This window comes from Exophiala xenobiotica (assembly GCF_000835505.1).
Source record: "Exophiala xenobiotica strain CBS 118157 unplaced genomic scaffold supercont1.7, whole genome shotgun sequence".
Lineage (NCBI taxonomy): Eukaryota > Fungi > Ascomycota > Eurotiomycetes > Chaetothyriales > Herpotrichiellaceae > Exophiala > Exophiala xenobiotica.
The window spans coordinates 258,523-277,379 of record NW_013562488.1 but is presented as its reverse complement, the minus strand read 5'-3'; the positions used below and the strand labels follow the sequence as shown (position 1 = coordinate 277,379).

Here is an 18,857-nt window from a genome sequence, read left to right as displayed (position 1 = left end):
TGGTTCCCCCGCCAGGTTTTATTAAGCTGTGCGGTGTCTCCTCGAGGTACCGAGAAGTCAGCTGCCCTTCTTTGTCTGGTTAATCAGCGCATTGATCGCGATCACGGATACGCAAAGGCACGGCAAGGCTCCATTTTCAACTGCTGCCAAAAGGGTGCGGCAAGTCAGCATGATCATCAAGATCACCAGTTGACACTCCAACACATGAACCTAGTGAGGCAGCCTTGCCCATCATCACCCCAAGTCAGGCTGCCCTGGGCTTAGGGATGAACCCCTTCGGGCGCCTGGGCCGCCTAAGCTCAAAGCGTGTTAGCCCCCGTCGGTTGCGGTAAGCTGAGTGCCTGCAGCACCGAAATTGTCAGCGCCGAGGCACGTTCAAGTCAACAACACCATTTCTCAGATCTACGTTAAACAATTCAGCACGCCGACAATAAAAACACCCAATTTTTCTCTCACCGCTGCGCTGGTGCTTTCTACGAAATGAGTCACAGTAATCGGAATCTGATCCTCCTCCTCGCCCACTCTGTACCTTTTCCAGCCTCCCGCATCAGACCGGGCTGAATAAAATGGCTTCAGTAGCCTGCACAAGCAGGAACCCCCTTCTCACACGACCACTCCGGACAGCCGTCTCCCAAATAACCCGATCATGGCAGCAAACACGCTGGAGCTCACATGCTCCTACCTCTCCCGCTATGCTGGCCAGGGGCCAAAAACCAGTCACCATTCAGACACTGCAGAAAATGTACGCAGACAAATCTCCCATCACAATGCTCACCGCCCACAACTTTCCCTCGGCACTTATAGCACAAGAAGCTGGAATGGATATGGTCCTGGTCGGCGACTCCCTGGCCATGGTATCGCTCGGCATGCCAGACACCTCCGAAGTCACCCTCGACGAAATGATCATGTCTGCCCGCGCAGTCAGTCGAGCCGTCAACCGCTCCTTCACTGTGGGTGATCTGCCAATGGGCTCATACGAAATTAGCCCCGAACAAGCTCTCGCCAGTGCCATCCGCATGGTAAAACAAGGTCGAATGCAGAGCGTCAAGCTGGAAGGTGGTGCCGAAATGGCGCCGCAGATCAAAAAGATAACGACGGCGGGCATTTCTGTTTGCGCGCATATTGGCCTCACACCTCAACGCCAGCATGCTCTCGGCGGATTTCGTGTGCAGGGCAATACACTTGACAAAGCCATGGCGCTGTACAACGATGCCAAAGCGGTACAAGATGCCGGAGCATTCATGGTCGTATTAGAATGCGTCCCGTCTGACATCGCCGAGGAAGTCACCAATGCCTTGAGCATTCCAACCATTGGCATCGGTGCCGGGAACAAGACCAGCGGTCAGGTACTGGTTCAAATCGACATGTTGGGTGTCCGACCACCAGACTCATTTATGCCAAAGTTCGTTAAGAGATATGGCTCAATATGGGACGCCGGCGTAGCCGCCATCAAGCAGTATAAGGATGAAGTCTCTGATCGGACTTATCCCACTGCGCCGTACGTGTATAAGAGCGACGCAAAGGTGACAGAGGCATTCAGGGCGGCCATAAAAGCAGGTCAGTCGTGAAGCTGTCGACGAATTTTGCTGCTCGCGGTCGGATATTATATGTCTTTTGCGTGGAGTCATGGCAGGGTCATTGGCATTATGAAGGTCTGCCCAATCTTGCAGATGAAACACTCGGCCTGTCTGGTTGTTGATATTGCATTCCATGGCGTAAGGGCACTTGATATCTCATAGCCATATCATCCAAAGGCAGGCGTCGTAGAATAACTGACAATCAGTTGGTCGTCCGTTTTGAAGCACTAAATAGTCAACCAAGCATTAGTACTTCAATCTCTCTTTTTTGTTTCCGGCCTGCTCGCGGAGCTCGATCGTCAGATGAAAAGGAGAGCATATCTTACTCTGAAGAGATTGCCAACACCCTCGTCCAATCCTGGCGCAAAAACGCTGTTGACATATAAAAATAGCCCATCCCCTTCTTTTACGCCCAATTTCTTTCTCAAAAAGTTCAGCACGACGCTTAATTTGGACGATGCGCTGATCTTGAACACGCGCTGTTTCAGAATCGGAGCCGAACCGACTGGTTGGAAGCGGATCGATACTATTAACACACGAGTCCGTCAATGAAGGTCCAGTAAAGATCGAAACTCGACTGATCAAAGATACACAGGCCATAGAACATGTGCAAGAAGAAAGGACTCCAGAAGAGAGTTGCTGCTTGGCACTTCGATAGCCTCGCCTTGAACGCTCTGAGGTCGGGACGCTGTCAGCTCAGTAGGTGTGGTGCGGTGCCTGGGGTAGACAGGGCGCTCCCACAACTGATATCATCAAAGGACGTGGCTCTTGAGCTCGAAAGGCGTGTGTTGCAATTTCGTAGCCAAATGTCACACCAGCAAGCCTCGTTCACTGGGGGGTGCAGTGGCTTGCTCAAGCGTAGCGGTAGGCTCGTGTGGGTTGCCTGTAAGTCATGATGAACCACACCACTGCCTCCCTCCGCTCTCCAGACCGGACCGTCAACAGTTCTGTAGCAACGAGAGTCCTCTGTCCCGTCGTACCATGAGCACAGCGAGAAAGTAATCACGGCCATAGTTTCACGACTCCTCTACACCACGCCACGCTGAACAAAGATCCTCGCTCCCTCGAACGTGCACAGCAGGGTCCCGTTGGGGCTCAAGATACAGGGAAGAAAATCAACCCACACGTACCCTTTCTCTCATCCATTTCCTCCACCTCCTTCAACGCCGCACTCGCATCCTTCGGCAAATTTGTCAGGATCACACTTGCTGTCATACTCATTGGTAGATCTCCATTCTCGTCGTGGTCTGCGTAAGTCTCTTGGTCACCGTTGTTGTTTCCATCATCTGGTGATTTGCCAGCGACCTCTGCATTGATGTCAGGCTGTTGCTGCCGGTCTTGTGAAGTGGCTGTCGAACGAGATGCTCGTAGCGGTAGGTTTGGTGAAGACATGTTGTTGGCTATTCCCTACTTGCCACCCTTGGGGTTTTACCACCGCATGAGTACCTAGGTAGCTTTGACTTCGGGAAAGCCCACGAAATTAATGGCTGTGCAGGAGAAAGGATATGTGCCACGAAAGTACGAGGTTGTTTTTGACCAGTAGACTCTAGGCAGGTTCACAATTTAAAGCAGCATGATATTTGGTCAATACCATTGACCAGTTCGTGCCAGCTCTGAGACGATCTTTCTCTCTTGCTCATCTTGCAATTGTTCATCGCCGTATATCAAGACTGGTCATCAGCACCGAGCCACGTCGGAAGTGCGTGAGCTCCAATGAGTGTACATCTGTTTACAGCCATCAAAGTCCGTACCAGCTCTTCTCTTTGCAAAAGCCTCCGCCCTTTAACAGCACACCAGAGCAATGCCACGATGCCAGCAATCTTTCGTCGAGCTGTTCAGCCATCCACACTCGCCTCACCAACTCTTCACACAGTTTTCTTTTGCTGGGTAGTTCGAGCCTGGTGAGCCGCCTGAGCCGCCTCCGTTAGACTAGGCAATCTCCCCATCTTCTTGAGCTTCTCCAACCACTCATTCATCAAAGCCTTTTCAGTATCAAGACTGTCCTCACGATAACCAAGATCCAAAAGCCGCTGTCGATCGTCCATCTCTCTCTGCAGACCCTGACACGCTGACCAATAACCCATACTTTTTCTTCTCTTCGTAAGTGGCATTGAACCGTCCGTGCTGCTTCGTTTTCCCTTCGCATCCGGAGCTGGATTTGCGCCGTTGTTGTCGGAGCGCCACTTCTGCAATGCAATCCTAGCTTTGGCAGCCAGTCTTCGCTCTTCGACGCCGCTAGTTACATCACCCGCCGTCTCGGAGTGAATGTACTCGACAGCATTCTGGAGTGATCTCGGGATCCAGTCCTTCGACAAAGCGTGAGTCAACAATTTCGATATGAAATCCTCTGCACCACATTCACGATCTGCTTCTGCCACGATCTCAACAAGGTAATGGTCGATTACATAGGTAATCTTCTCCATCCGCTTTGTTACGCTCAATTTCCAAGTCTTTGGAAGCTCACCATGAACCTCATATGCAATTGCCGCCGATGGTATTCCATGCAATGCCAGGAACAAGATTTTCTTGATGATCTCGACGCTCAGCAATTGACGAACCGATTTCGGAAGACGAGATTTGGCACGGAGCAGGTCCACCACAGTCTTTTCATCTGGAAAGGCTGGTGACTCGGATGCGAACAGTGGTGGGTAATGGACTTTTTCAGGTTCTTCTTGAGGCGAAGCAAAAGTCACAGGATCGTGGCCGTCATCAGATGGACGACTCGTGAGTGGATGATTGATCCGCCTCGGTCGAACAGCAACATATTCAGAGATGCGCAGTGGACGACCTTCATCGGGAGGACGAGCCTGAGCTCGACGGCGAACAGAGTGATACTCGCAGAGACCATGGTGATACATTGTAACCGCGGTCAATTGTGAAGCCGTCGTGTGAGGATCGAATGCCGCTGTGTGGTTCTCAAACTGGTGGCCCAATCCCTGCAGGTCTGACGACTGCTCTCCTTTGCCTGTCTGGTTTCTTCTTGCCACGATCGTCGAAAGGTCCATGCTCAAATCGAAGGGCTGTTGTCTCGTCCAGTGCATTTCAACCGCTATTGCAAAAGTCTGGATGCTCAGAGTTTCCCCTCCCGGGTGGTATCGTTGAATATAGGTTTGCATTCTGGCAGCACCGGCCAGCGCTTGAGCTTCTTGACTTCCCGAGGGATCAAAATCAAAATAGCCCCGGATCAGCCCTACTTCTGCAGGCGCAGTATGTGTGATTGCCTTCTCAGTTGCAAGTGGATGTCGCGCAGAATTGGGGATTGAAAACGCATCCTGGATTGGCTGTGGAAGAGTTGATCGTGCGAGAAAGAGGCGAGGCTGAAGTGGAGTCTTGACGATGGCAAGATCATTTCGAATTGGACCAGTCTGCACATGCGCGGCCTTCGCTGTCTGCAGAAGACCGTAGCTTTCGAATGGTTGATGATGTGATGGCGGCCTACTAGGACGGATCGAAGTGTTGGCCGAGTAGACTTGGTTCGAGTGATGTTGGGCGCGCCATGGAGTTATGTTTTCATGAGTGACTGAGCGTGGTCTTGGTTGTCCCTGACCTACCAATCCCCGGAAACGTTGCACGAAAGGATGATCTTCCGACAAACGAGTGGGTGGCTGGTGTGGGATTACATGGTAGATACGACTATCTGCATACGAATACCAGTAACCACTGAAGTCTGGGGGGATAACAGTGATGATTTCGGATGTTGGAGGTGCTTCAGTCTCACCGACCTCACCCGTGTCGATCGACAGTTCTGATGCTTTGTCCTCTGGGCTCTTGGAGCTGTCAGCCAGAGGTATCGGAGGACCAAGAGGTCCAGCCATCTTGGTGGGCAGTGCGTCCCTGGTTAGAGGCGGTAGGTTCTGGTGTTCGGATAGATGTGGGTGTGTTGCGAGCTAGCGACGTTGACAAGGCATGATGATTTGCTGAGACATGGGAAAGTGCTTGGTTTAAATACAACGCAGATGTTTATTTACTTCTGCAGTGAAGGGGTGCGGCGGAGTCGCGGTGATGTTCGACATTCACTTCAAGGACAGTGAAACCAACAAGAGTGACCTGCTGACGTATGGTATCACTCGGACAGTGAATGTCTGGTATGCTAGAAGGATGGCACAAGGGTAAGGAACGCGCACTGATGGAAGGAAACGTCGGGCGGTATCGTGGTAATATACCTTATGAATGACGGTTCGTGTTCATATTGACTCGAGCTTTACTGTCCGGAGGGCTTATCTGTAAGGTATCACGTCCATTTCTATAAAGAATCATCAGGATCCTTGGAGGACCACCTTGGGAAGGACCGACCGGACCTCGAGGAAGATCAAATCCATGATCACAGTAGAAGAGAGATATGTTGGGATCATTGTATGTTCATTCGTGTTTCGAGTTCTCCATCATCTTCATCTCGGAACTCCTGCAATGCCTTACATTCCCTGTATCCCAAACTCCCACACAATGCAGTGAAGTCTCACATCTCCTTCAATAACTGTTAGACAAGTCGCTAAAGTCAGGCACATCTGAATCACATTTGAAGGAAGGTGAATATGCTTTCTCCGGCAATATGCCAGCCTTAAGACCCAACTCCCAACTCCATTGTACAGCACTTTCCGTCTTCCACGTCCAGTAGAACCAGCCCCAAGCCTGCTCGAAACTGTGCATTTGGGCCTCAGCGTACATCTGCAGGAATTGTTTGTACGAATCACTATACGTGCTCGGGTCAGCATTTGCTTGAGCACAAGAACACGGCGGCTCAGCACAAGACGGTGTCAGAATTGAAGTCTGCGAATCCCCAGTGTTGAGGGTACCAGCCCATCTCGAGCCGACGCCGACGTTGTTCAGATATTGTGCGCAGTCAGTATCTGCCTGTGACCATTCTCCATCCAACGTCGGTCCCCAGCCGGTGCTTGGGTTGTTGGCCGCCACCATCAGTCCGGTCCAGCCCGAGCAAGCGAGATTGATCTTATCTTGATGCTTCAGTTTGAGTTGGCCTGTATTGAAGATCTGGTACTGATGGGTATCCATGACGAGTTTGTCATCCACTCCGTGGAACATGTCGTCCCAGTCGTCGAGGCTGAGGAAGCCATCTCCGAACACGATGTGCTGATCCATTCCATTGTCTCGGACGATCTTGATAGCCTTCTTATTCCAGTCGAGCACAGAGTCTGGTGGGATGACCAACATTTTTGGCTCATTGACCAGCCCATAGATCGTGACCACATTCTTGTACCTATCTTGTGCGAAGAATTGCGAAAGCTGGTTATGAATATCCAGTGATCTCTGTGCGTTCGTTGCACCATCTGTTCCAAGAATCCAGTTGATATCGCCTTGATGACCGCTGTGCGCCCAACCATTTTGACTCCCCGGCAGAGAATGCAGGTCGAGGTTTACCCTCAAGCCATTCTGTCGAGCATACTCGATCCCTCGGAGCAGGTACCGCCACGCGATCTGAGGCACGTACGGGTCTCCAGAATAAGTCGTGACAGCCCAGTATGGATACGGTATCCTTACGTGGTCTAGACCGGCATTTTTGATGTCGATGAAGGTCTGCTTCGTGATGAAGGTCGCATAATGTGACTCGAGCGTCCGCTGGGCGGCCGACAGACCCAGCTTCTCACACAATGTCCACTCATCAACCACGTTTGCCGAAGCAGGGTAACTGAACAACGATGGCGTAATGAACGGCTCCAGATCCAGCCAACCTCCCAGATTGACACCTCGAATTGGCGCCTTTCCGTAATCCCATTTGTCTTCTAGGGCCGGCACATTGCCATTAGCCTTTGTGGAGTCATCCCAGTCCGAATGCAGGCCCATGACTGAAAGCCCGCCAACCGTCTCGCTAGTATACGTGCAATTGAAGTCGGTTGTGTCCAGCCACGTCGAAATATCAGTGTAGGTCCCCTTCGCACTCGCCGGTACCGTGGACGAGTCGCAGGCGTTACTCGGACCAGAAGACGTGCCTGATGTCGTCGCGGAACCGGAAGTCGACGAGGAAGAATTGCTCGACTTCTTGTTGTTATTGCTCACCACCACAGCGACAGGGATGAATATTGCAAGCAACACCACCAACAAGATCAATAGCCACCAAAACTTCTTTCTTGACCTACTGCCGGTCTGTTTGTGCACTTCGTAACCCTCCTTCTCGTACGAGCCAGCACCGCCTCTTCTATGCGCCCGTCTGTGTCCGGCCCTCCCTTCCTCGAGCATAGCACCGCTGACATTGCGGTTCTTCTTCTTTCGTTGCCTCTGATGCTGGACCTCCGCCCCCTTGAGGGTTTTGTACTCTTTCTTCCTGCGTTTGCGCTCGTCGTATTTCTCCTGGAAATCCGCTCGCTCGTTGTAGGTATTCAATTTGGCCAATGCAGCACTGCTCAAAAGCTGACTCGTGCTATTTGTCGAGTTGCCAGAACTGTATTTTGCATGGTCCCGCTCTTTCTTCGTGCCGCCTGCAACAGCGCTTCTGTGTCTGTCGGTCGCATGCCGGGTTTTCTTCTCAGGTGAAGGTGACGGGACAGGAGAGGACTTGGCTTTTTCCTTCGGCGTTCTTTTCGGTGTGCGTGGTTCTGGGTCGGAGTCATCGTCTCGACGCCGAGGCGCGGCGGTGCGGGCATTGGGTGGTCGATTGAACGCTGGGCGTGTGTCGGCCCTCGCCGTGGACTCGCGACGAGGTTTCGGCATGCAAAGATCGAAGGGCAATTATTTGCATATCAGTGACAGGATGATACGAACGGTTCAGATGTTGGTTTGTTCTTCGTCTGTGCTCATGTGCTTTAGGGTGCGTGGCATTCTGCTTGGCCTTGGAAAATCGATGTCATTGTTGACTGAAGCCGAGTTGGCGTAGTTGGCACAGCAACAGCAACAGTCACAATCACAGCCTTGCCTCGCACCAGAAGCATGAATATCAACCCGCAAACGAATCCTCAACGTGGTAAAGTCAAATGTTCTCATAGGTCTATGTCTCTTCATCCGAGATGTTCCATCTCTATCTTGATGTACACGCGCCAGTGTGAGCCATCCAGCCCTGTGAAGTATGCATACTGAATGAGCTACCATGTTGCAGCGGTGACCTGCCAACTCGACTCGCTATCAACGATGGGATTCGATAATACTTCGTACTCCGTAGGCAAACTTGCAGCCCTACTCAGTGACTGCCGGTCAATCTTTGCGGGACGTAGGCCGATTCCCTTGTTTGGTAACTACTCCTGCCCGATTGCCCTGAATGCCTTTATTTTGGTGAGCCGGCAATGCCAGATATTGGGGTTTATATATTCTTTTCCCATTTTTACTTTCTCTTTCTTATTGTATCCTTCAGACTGGCCACCACACGAAACTGACGTGCTTCGTTGGCGATATGAATGGACTCGTTGTGTTTCCAGTGGTCCTGTTCATTTTCAGTTGAGATCCTCTTTTTCTCGTGCCTAGATCTTGACAAGGACAGGAGGAATATGAGCAGGCACTCGAGCGCAGTCTAACTTGTATTGATCCTCAGCCATGTAACGAACAGCTTGATCTCGCCCTGAAAGAGGCCTGATGGTCATAGCAGGCTACGGTGGAACGATTCTAGTACTCAAGGCTTTGGCAACCGTAGTCATCTTCTTTCTTCAAAGGAACACGGTCGCAGGCAGACTGGGTCTGTTTCGATTTTCGACCATGGCTGCAAGCATCGTCTTCTTCCTATAGTCACGGGTCGATTAAATCTTTTCATTCGGCGTCTGGGTGCTCCCCGATATCAGTGAGGGTGAATTGTCGAGTCGTATATAAATCACATGGCCAATGCTTGAATTCGTGACAAATTCCACGGCAGGCAAGTTTATGCGGGGGCCTCGTCTCGTGCTATCGGAGAAGCGCTGATCACGATTTCGATTCCATCCGCCATGCACCAGCACACCAAGTTCACTTGCGCTTTTTCCCGTCGTCCTAGAGCATGTCGATGCGAAGGACACTATGGCGGACGCTGTGTTATCCCAATAAGGTCTTCGGCATCACCACGCATTCTCTCCTATCCAGATGCTCGCGGCAAGGCTTCCGCAGCTACAGCAGCCTGACTGTCAATGCCGCGGATCTTGCCTTTGGCCAACCTGTCCATGAAACTCATCCGCATTTGTTGCAGCCAGGAGAATTGACGCCTGGCATCACAGCTCAGGAGTATGCCGATCGTCGTACGAAATTAGCTGCGAAGCTGCCAGACAAAGCCATCGCAGTCGTCGCAGCTTCTGACATCGAGTTCCGCTCAGGGAGCGTCTTCTACGAATTCCACCAAGACCCTGACTTCTTCTACCTCACCGGCTTCAACGAGCCGGAGGCCCTCGCCGTGATCGGAAAAGATGCCACAGGCACAGATCATACATTTCACCTCTATGTGCGAGAGAAGGATCCCAAAGCAGAGATATGGGATGGCGCAAGATCGGGGACACAAGCCGCAAGGGACGTATTCAATGCAGACGAGACAGGAGACGTAAGTCGGGTCAAGACTATGCTTCCTGAGCTTGTCGGTGCTGCGTCGGAAGTTTACACCGACATCACCACCCCAGATCCAAATCTATCAGCTCTGCGTCGCTTTCTGCATGGAAAACCTCAGAGGACGACTGAATTTGCGGAGCTGTTGCAGCCGTCCAAGATCAACAGACTGCGACCGATCATGAATGATCTGCGAGCCTTCAAAAGCCCTGCGGAGATTGAAGTCATGCGAAGAGCGGGAAAAGCCTCTGGGCGAGCGCATACAGAAGCCATGCGCCGGGCTTGGACACATGAAAAACAGCTCGATGCCTATTTGAGGTATCAATTTGTCGCAAATGGTTGTGATACGAGTGCCTTTGAACCCGTGGTCGCTGCCGGCAAGAATGCGCTCAGCATACACTATGTGCGGAATGATGATATCATGCAAGATGACGAGCTGGTGCTGGTGGATGGCGGTGGGAAATATGGAGGCTATATTGCTGACATTACCAGGACCTGGCCGGTCAACGGCAAATTCAGTGATGCTCAAAGAGACCTCTATCAAGCCGTCCTCAATGTGCAAAGGACATTGATTGCTCTCTGCCGAGGAAGTGCAAATGTATCGCTGGACAAGCTGCACAGCATTGCGGAGGAGTATCTGTCGAACGAATTGAGACAGATTGGGTTCGACATGTCCTCCAAAGCTATCGAGAAGCTCTTTCCGCATCATCTGAGCCACTATATTGGTCTTGATGTTCATGACACGATTGGATATACCCGGAAAAGTGTACTACATGAAGGACATTGTATTACTATCGAGCCGGGAATTTATGTACCGGATGACGAACGGTGGCCGAAGCATTTCAGGAACATGGGTATCCGTATCGAGGACAGTGTATGTGTCCAAGAGGACAGTCCATACGTTCTCACAACCGAGGCTGTCAAAGAAGTTGTAGATATCGAAGGACTGAGGGACTGAGCAGCCCGACTGGCCATCCTCCAATACAAAATTCTCATCTTTATCTTCGTTCATGATTGCTGCTTTCGGATCCACCGTGCGTGTTCTACGAAGATGCGTTGATCAATGGCGATAGCATAATCATCATGGCAATGGCATCCAGTTGCGCCCAACGTCTGGTTCGATCCTCCAATTAAAGTAGATCTAAATAAACTCCACAAAAGCATCGCTGACATCGGTTGAACATTACAACTATCTCTCTCTCTCGTCTCTCTCAAACCATTACCCTAAAAGATCTCCTTTACGTAGGGAACGTAAAACAACAAGAGGGCCTTAGTTCCGACGAAGTCCTTGACGAAGCTTGAGGTTGATCGATCAAATTGTCAGCGATCCAGCTTATCTCTTTAGCAAGCCGTCCAGAGACTCTCTTACAATGGCCATACACGACACCGACACAAGCCAACAACAATCCGAGACAAGCCCTCTCCTCGGCCAAGACGAGCAGAATGGCCAGGCGGTCGACCCAGAAAACACACAACCGTCCCCGGACAGCGGAGCCAGCGAGATCGCCTTGGCCGAAGAGCCTAGCACCAAGAAACTCGTCGCCATAATGGGCGCGATATGGACCGGCGTGTTCTTCGCAGCATTAGGTACGTACCGTATATCTCCTTGACGCTTCCAGATACTCTGAACTCCTAGCTGGGTCGCCTCCGGCCTGGTGGCCGTTGTCCTTCGGTCCAGGGCTGACCCTCTGGCCAACCAAGATACCACCATTGTCGCGACACTCACCGCGCCCATCTCCTCATCCTTCGACTCCCTAAGCCTCCTGTCGTGGTTGGCGACAGGATATCTGATCGCCAACTCCGCGTGCCAACCACTCTCCGGCAAATTGACCGATATTTTCTCCCGCCGTTACGGCCTGCTGTTTTCCAATGTCTTCTTCGCCGCAGGCACCCTGATCTGCGGGCTTGCACCCAACGCGCAGACCATCATCGCCGGACGTGTCATTGCAGGTGTAAGTTTCATATCCCTTCCCTTCCCAGCCCCTTCACCCGTAAGGCTGAGATCACTCGAACGTGGCCTTGCTGGCCTGAGACATCTCGACCCGGGCCTGACCCCAGCAACCGGCCACGGAGTGCCCTTTTCTCCCAGCCCCCATCCCAAACCCCCTTCATTGCACAATTCTTCATAACCATTGTCTAACCAACTTTGCTGTGCGTGCAGATTGGTGGCGGTGGCCTCTCCTGCATAACAACCTTCGTAACCTCGGACCTGATTCCCCTACGCCGACGGGGCCTATGGCAGGGCTACGGCAACCTAATATTCGGCCTGGGCATGGGTCTAGGCGGTGTGTTTGGCGGCCTGCTATCCGACCGGCTCTCCTGGCGCTGGGCTTTTCTCCTGCAGGTTCCGTTCATTCTCATATCGACGGTCATGGTCTGGTTCCTGGTCGACATCCCCGTGAACCCGAGCACGAAGCCCGCCCTGCGCCGCATCGACTTTCTCGGCTCGTCGCTGCTGGTCGCAAGCTTGGTCCTGTTGTTGCTCGGACTGAACACCGGCGGGAACCAATTACCTTGGAGCCATCCACTGATCATCACGAGTCTGGTCTTGAGCATCATCATACTAGCCACCTTCATGGTCCTCGAGTCCAATGAGAAATGGATCCCGGAACCCGTTCTACCGGTTGGGCTGATCGTGCGCACTTGCACTGTCCTCTCGGCCTGTCTGGCAAACTGGTTCAGTACTATGGCCGCGTTTCTGGCGCTGTACTATGTACCCTTGTATCTGCAGGTCCGCGGATTGAGTGCAACGGCCGCCGGGTTGCGTGTCATACCGTTCGCCGCGTGCACGTCAGTCGGCAGTCTGGGGTCCGGGTACCTCATGCGCTCGACGGGCCGGTACTACTGGCAGATGGTAGCCATGATGGCCGTGTTTGTGCTTGGCTCCGCACTGCTGTGCACCTTCCAGCTCGACACCCCGGCCTGGGCGACCTTCATCTACGTCACGCCGCTGGGGCTCGGGTACGGCGCCATGTTGACCATCACATTGGTTGCCATGATCAGCGCAGTCGACCATCAGCACCAGGCGGTCATCACGGCGGCGAGCTATGCGTTCCGCTCGACGGGGTCGACGATTGGCATCACCATCGCAAGTGCCGTGTTTCAGAACATCTTGACCAAGGAGCTTCGTGACGAGTATGGCGCCATGCCCGGCAGTGAACGCGAGATCCGCAGGATCAGGGACAGCTTGCAAGGTATAAAGCATCTGCCCGCGGGCTGGGATGAAGGTGTGGTGTATGCTATTTACATGGACGCATTGAGGGGCGCGTTCATCGCAGGGCTGGGTCTGGCCGCCCTGGCCGCCGTTGCGGGATTGGGTATGAAGGAGCATGTTTTGCACAAGAACCTGGCCAGGAAATAGGACGGATTGTGATGGGATACTATATGCTAGGTAGATTGGGGAGACTCTGTTAAGAGGGTGACAACAACTATTTGGAGGACAAAGGCATCAATGAGACATCTTCTGACAAAACTCGCGAGCAAGGGCAATACTTAAGACGTCCTGCGAACTCGCACAATGGCAGATGGCTGTGCTTCCTCCGACGCCGTAATCGTCAAGACTCATGTTTGTCTTGAACATCCTCCCGCATCAAGGACTAACATCTCCACAATATCTTCTTGTGACGCTTGAAACCTGAACGAGTCCACAAGTCAGAGGTGAAAGTGGGAAGTCTGGGGCTCAACGAGAAGCGCGGCACGGCATGACGGTCTTGTTCGGTACGCAGGGTGGAGGGGAGACAACTGGTCGATTTTCAGCGTATTTGCAAGTCTTGCAACTCGTCCTAGGCGCGACGAAACGAGAAGAAAGTACTTATTAGTGTCTTTGAATTGAGGGAAGAGGCAAGCAATGCGCAAATGTTGAGGAGACCAAATCTAAGGCTGTTGAATCGAACCCACACCTGCTGAGAGACGAAAGTCGAAGGGCGGAGAGCCAGTACCCAAACACACAACAGTACTGCCAGACTTGTGGTACTACTCCACACCTTTCTGGAGATGCCGTCTGCGCAGGCGGGAGCCCAGGTTGTGTGAATGTGAGTCTTGGGGGTAAGGCAATCTGGGGGAAAACCTGAAGAGGTCTGCAACGAGCTGGGGCCTGCATTTCCTCGCTCACTCTCACCACTTCCTTGACATGTGAGGGAAAATGTTTTGACGCAGAGCCGCATCACGGTATCCGGAGAAGAGGTGTGCTGGCCAGGTGGGGAGTTTCTGGCGAACCATCCTTTCTGCCAGCGTTGACGTGAAAAGTCTGGACGGTAGGGGGGTGTGGCATGGGACGGCCCGTACAAGTGCGAGATGGTGATGTGGCAGACTAGGGTGGTGTGGTAAAGGAAATGTTTGACGATAGTTCCAATGACTCGCCATACAGCGCTGGCATTCACGGAAAAAGGCCTGCATTGCAAATCAAATGCTGCTCCTCGGGCCATGCATCCCAAGGAAGCATGGTTTGACTCTATGGAGGGAGTGAGGCGGGTCCGCGATGGTGAGAACCATTCTCCACCTACCATGCTTTGTTTTCAGAATGCTCCTAGTCCGCGTAAGCGAGAAAGGTGTGTCCAGGAACTTCATCCACCTTGAACCGTTGGCTTGGCATCTCACTTGAAAGGAGTCTGTGGCCGAGCCATTCCACGGACTGGACGAGAGGGATCAGAGGTCGACGAGCACACAATGCCATAGAACGGGCAGGTTGAAAGACTGCGGATTGCTGATGGTTTGGTAGAGTGAGAAGGCGCTGGCACTGAGTCGCATGGGCTCGTGGTACTTGGAAAACACAAGCGAACTATGGTCAGGCTGAGATATTCCCTGTGGGACCGAGTCAGCAGCTTTCTTCTCCTCGATCGTCGGGTGGGTTTGCGGACAAGGTGCCAACCCTACTAGCAGCTCACAAAGGACCGCATAGTGTCTGCAGAACCGAAATGTAGACGGCAGTAGTGCCGCCAATGCATAGGGGCCCAAAAGTGCTGGTGATGCTTCGCCTTGGACCTCCAACAGAATCCCATCCAGCACCATCCGCAATGAGAAGGCGCCCTGCTGTTGGACTGCACGTTCAGTGTGCTGGCATCATCATCAGTAACAGCGGCAGGGTATCTTGTTAGTGACTCCCTTGGTGACAGCTAGAGCCCACCAATGCCATACTGCCAGGTAGCATCAATTCAAGGGCCTTGACTGCTAGTCAGCTACCGAGCAACGCTTGAGCCCGCAAAGCCGTAGAATTTCGAGACAATGCTATGATGAATGAGTCCAAGCTTCTTGAAGGGTCGTTCGGCAAGGTGATGGCCTTGCCACTGGCTAGTGTGCCTCACATTGATCAGGGTGATGAGGGACGGCAGGTCGACCGTCGTATCGATCGTCACAGAGCCGGGGACAGGCCACAACCCAAGGTCGGTTACACTTTGACTGTGTGGAGCGTCAGTGAGCAACGCTTTCCAGCCCACCTTAACGGGCTGCAAATTGCTGGGATGTTCTACAAGGTCCCTCTTGGGAGCTTTTGAATGGAGTGGACTCAGCCCGCCACCACATGGACCAACAACGAGCAGTACCTGCTCCACCCTCCACAAAACAGCGCTCAAAGTTCTTTCGCCTGAGTCAACATCCACTCTGTCGTTCTTTCTTTAGCTGTAGAAGCAAGTCCTGCTTGCGCAGAGAGAACGTGATGAAACGGCCATGCGACCTGGAGGCCGAGGGCATGAAAACATTGGGGGGCGCGGGCCTGCCCACCAAACCCACGGGTCGGGAAGCGAGAACAGCCTGGCCATGGATTCTGGAAAGCTCGTTCAGCATGACGTCCAGCGAATGCAGCCTACCCTAGCGTCCGTCACCTGGCTGGTCGAAGCTGCATTACTTTGACACTTCAGCGGGAAGTGAAAGCCTTCATGTCACTGTGGTGGTACGTTGACAGCTCCGGTAACTGCATCTGCAGGTCTCTTGCCATCTACGACTCACAGTGTGCCACCTTTCCGAACGCTGCATTGATGCCTCAACAGCAGACCTTCACAAGATGCCGTTGGCTACCTCGGTGAGATAGGTGCATGCGACAGACGACACAAGATGCAGTCCAACACAGAAGCGAGCAGACCAGCCGACGGCGCCCACAAATTTCCTGTGGGTTTTCAGACCAGAGAACGCCTTTGTCAATTTGCCACCTTGACAACGAAGTTCCCGGGGTCTTAGTTCAATGCGACATGATGATCCAAGCCGTACCGAAGTGGAGCATATGGCGAAGTTGGTTGAGCTGAGCAATGAGTATCTCACACGTCTCATCTGCGGGGAGTCATGCCGAATCCAAGTTTGTTTCTCATGGCCTTCGGTTTCACAGAATGAAAGGTATAAGTTGAAGGGTGACGGCCATCTTGAGTGGCCTAGTTTCTCCTTCCTCATCATCACTCAAGCAACCAAGACCAAGGCCAATTGATTGACCACTCAGCCCACTGAAAACATCCAGCATCTGAGATCTCAGAGCAAAGCTTGAAGTTGACCATAAGGTGAGTTTCGAATTGATGTCCTTGTAAAAGACTGGTCCCAGGTGGCTGACACTTTGCGGGGGGCCCAAGATGTGTTACTATGCTAGCACCGACTTTGCCTGCGGCGACTGGAGATGGGGCAACATGAAACAACGTTGTCCCCGGCAGCATCGAATGGGTGAAACGTGTGGAGCGAGACTCACGGATCTTGACAATTTGACCAAGGTGAATGACGATTGCAAATTGTGTCAGGAGATTCTGGTGAAGCGAAGACGCTTGCAGAAGGAGAAAGACAACATCACCAGGTGGAAACGTGAAGGGACCAAGTTTCGAGCCAGCATTGAAAAGGCTCAGCGCGAAGTCAAGCAGCTTGAGGAAGCGATTGCCGATATGCATTCAAAACGACCCGTGATCAAGTATCAGGTCAAAGAGGGCTCGCAGCTTCCGACCATGTATTAGTGTGTGCTAGGTGCAGCGGGCAGAGCGCTAACGTTTTGAGTGAGTGGTCGGTCATTGAACGACATTGCCCTCCTTTTGAGCGATTGGAAGCTGACTGACGTATCCAGTAGGCATCCGAGACCAAATGTCTGATGTACGCATATCCTAAAAAGGAGTCCGGACATGGATGGAGCTTGTCCAGACCGATGAGATGTGTGTGTGCCATTCGTTCCATGTTGAGCAGGATCCAAAGGGTGGCGCTGTGGCAGAATCATGAATCCGTGGGCGCCTGATGGTCGAAACCTGGCGGGGAGAGAAACGGTCCTTGCACAATTGACACCAGCGTCGTCTCGGGAGAGATTTTTCTTGCCGACAGACAGCCGTAGTACTCTGGGCGTTCTTTTTTTGCTCTCCTAGTAATAATGATGATGATGTTATGCAAGAACGGGTGATGAGCACTTCATACGCGCCCGAGTTGCATAGGCGTCGAATTTAAATCTGTCGTTTCGCGACGCCACATCGTGTCCGGATAATGCAAGCTCCTAAGAGCCGAAGACCACGTCACTGTCGGTCTGAAGGGTATGGCTCCAGTATCAAATCCTAGTCACAGTGGTGAGGTCTCGATGAAGTTGAAGTCTGTGATGCTCACCGCGATTTCCAGATTAGGGGGCAACGTCGAATCTGAGCCTTGCCGCTACAGTTACGCGCTAATCCTAAAATAGGTTAGTGGCTTGGCACAACGATTTGATCACGTGATACTATGCAAACTGGGCGGTAATCGCTTCACCTGCTTACAAAAGACTGGCAAACCCTTTCGAGGCGCCCAAAACACTCACGGTTCAGCGACAGACGAAAGCCCATGACGGTACGGCGCCAAAGTTGTTGACGAGATCGGAGTCGATTTCCAGGAGACGAACCGAGGTAAGCATGGCTCCAGACCGTCCTCCTTCCAACTCTTCCCCGCACGTCTTTCGGCTCTATGCGACTCTAGAGCGCCGGGCCCAACAACAAGGCAAGGCTGTTCCTCGACGAAACGCCGAAGCTGGGTTGATTGAAGATTGAAAATTGACTAGACCGGTGTCAGCTCCTCGACTTCCATCAGAGATACTGGTGTCGACTGAGTTTCACACATCCCAACATTCCCAACAATTGCACGGCTTCCGCTTCAACTGTCACCATGGCTCCTACCTTCCCCAATCTAACCATTGAATCTCCGGCCTCAGCGCCAGGCGTTCATATCATCACAATGAACAAAGCGCCCGAAAATCGCTTGAATGTGGCTTTTGCTCAGACAATCATTGCCGCCCTGCGACATATCGAAAGAGACCTGATGAGACCCGACTCTCCTGGCGCAGTGATCATATCGTCCTTCTCGGATAAATTCTGGTGTACCGGCCTGGAACTCGATGAGTCCGACTCCAATGCCTATGCAAACTCTGACGGCTTCTACCCTCTACTCGCCACGCTTGTGGACTATCCCTACCCAACAATTGCCCTGGTCACAGGCCACACGTTCGGCGGCGCCTGCCCTTTTGCTCTGTCCTGCGACTACCGCATCATGAACAGCAAGCGTGGCTTCATCAGCATGCCGCCCGTGAATCTAGGTCTGCACTTCGACGGAATTGGAGCGTTGCCTCGGCTTAAGCTACACCCGCAAATTGCCCGGAAAATGCTGCTCGAAGCACACAAGTGGACGGGCGAGGGGGCCTTGAAGGACGGCATCGTTGACGAGATCTGTTCGCCTGAGGAGATGAGGCAGAGAGCTGTTGAGTTCGCGGCTACCATCGCTCCCCGAGCTACAATGGGCGTCTACGGCCTCTTGAGGTCGGAGTTATGGGGTGAAGCTCTAGATAAATTCAAGGCCATCAGCTACGTACACAGAAAGAGAGTAGGGACCGTCGCAAAGGCCAAGATCTAGACTGGGTGAGGATTTCAATTGAAT

General features: G+C 52.5%; 8 protein-coding genes across 8 annotated transcripts; 5 read left to right on the top strand and 3 right to left on the bottom strand.

The window, feature by feature from the left end:
- The first annotated feature begins 39 nt into the window (after nt 1-39).
- Nucleotides 40-1,886, top strand: PV05_10806 (3-methyl-2-oxobutanoate hydroxymethyltransferase). Its single transcript, XM_013454224.1, has one exon. It carries the CDS (start codon nt 567-569, stop codon nt 1,566-1,568), a length of 1,002 nt encoding a protein of 333 aa, XP_013309678.1. The 5' UTR covers nt 40-566; the 3' UTR covers nt 1,569-1,886.
- Nucleotides 1,502-3,067, bottom strand: PV05_10805 (uncharacterized protein). Its single transcript, XM_013454223.1, has 3 exons — nt 2,708-3,067; nt 1,904-2,103; nt 1,502-1,804 (listed from the first exon to the last, which is right to left on the bottom strand). The coding sequence occupies exons 1-3, from the start codon at nt 2,967-2,969 to the stop codon at nt 1,745-1,747; spliced, it is 522 nt and encodes a 173-aa protein (XP_013309677.1). The 5' UTR covers nt 2,970-3,067; the 3' UTR covers nt 1,502-1,744.
- A 375-nt stretch (nt 3,068-3,442) lies between these two features.
- On the bottom strand, nt 3,443-5,392 carry PV05_10804 (uncharacterized protein; the record flags this gene model as incomplete). The annotated part of the gene is made up of 1 exon (XM_013454222.1): nt 3,443-5,392. One exon carries the CDS (start codon nt 5,390-5,392, stop codon nt 3,443-3,445), a length of 1,950 nt encoding a protein of 649 aa, XP_013309676.1.
- A 530-nt stretch (nt 5,393-5,922) lies between these two features.
- PV05_10803 (uncharacterized protein) lies at nt 5,923-8,240 on the bottom strand (the record flags this gene model as incomplete). Its single annotated transcript, XM_013454221.1, has 1 exon — nt 5,923-8,240. One exon carries the CDS (start codon nt 8,238-8,240, stop codon nt 6,045-6,047), a length of 2,196 nt encoding a protein of 731 aa, XP_013309675.1. The 3' UTR covers nt 5,923-6,044.
- Nucleotides 8,241-9,442: 1,202 nt separating this feature from the next.
- PV05_10802 (uncharacterized protein) lies at nt 9,443-11,052 on the top strand. Its single transcript, XM_013454220.1, has one exon. The coding sequence runs from the start codon at nt 9,487-9,489 to the stop codon at nt 10,975-10,977; it is 1,491 nt and encodes a 496-aa protein (XP_013309674.1). The 5' UTR covers nt 9,443-9,486; the 3' UTR covers nt 10,978-11,052.
- A 337-nt stretch (nt 11,053-11,389) lies between these two features.
- On the top strand, nt 11,390-13,495 carry PV05_10801 (uncharacterized protein; the record flags this gene model as incomplete). The annotated part of the gene is made up of 3 exons (XM_013454219.1): nt 11,390-11,606; nt 11,721-11,971; nt 12,181-13,495. The coding sequence occupies 3 exons, from the start codon at nt 11,390-11,392 to the stop codon at nt 13,378-13,380; spliced, it is 1,668 nt and encodes a 555-aa protein (XP_013309673.1). The 3' UTR covers nt 13,381-13,495.
- A 3,072-nt stretch (nt 13,496-16,567) lies between these two features.
- On the top strand, nt 16,568-17,068 carry PV05_10800 (uncharacterized protein; the record flags this gene model as incomplete). Its single annotated transcript, XM_013454218.1, has 2 exons — nt 16,568-16,929; nt 17,047-17,068. 2 exons carry the CDS (start codon nt 16,568-16,570, stop codon nt 17,066-17,068), a joined length of 384 nt encoding a protein of 127 aa, XP_013309672.1.
- A 1,024-nt stretch (nt 17,069-18,092) lies between these two features.
- On the top strand, nt 18,093-18,833 carry PV05_10799 (uncharacterized protein; the record flags this gene model as incomplete). Its single annotated transcript, XM_013454217.1, has 1 exon — nt 18,093-18,833. The coding sequence occupies one exon, from the start codon at nt 18,093-18,095 to the stop codon at nt 18,831-18,833; it is 741 nt and encodes a 246-aa protein (XP_013309671.1).
- Between the last annotated feature and the right edge of the window lie 24 nt (nt 18,834-18,857).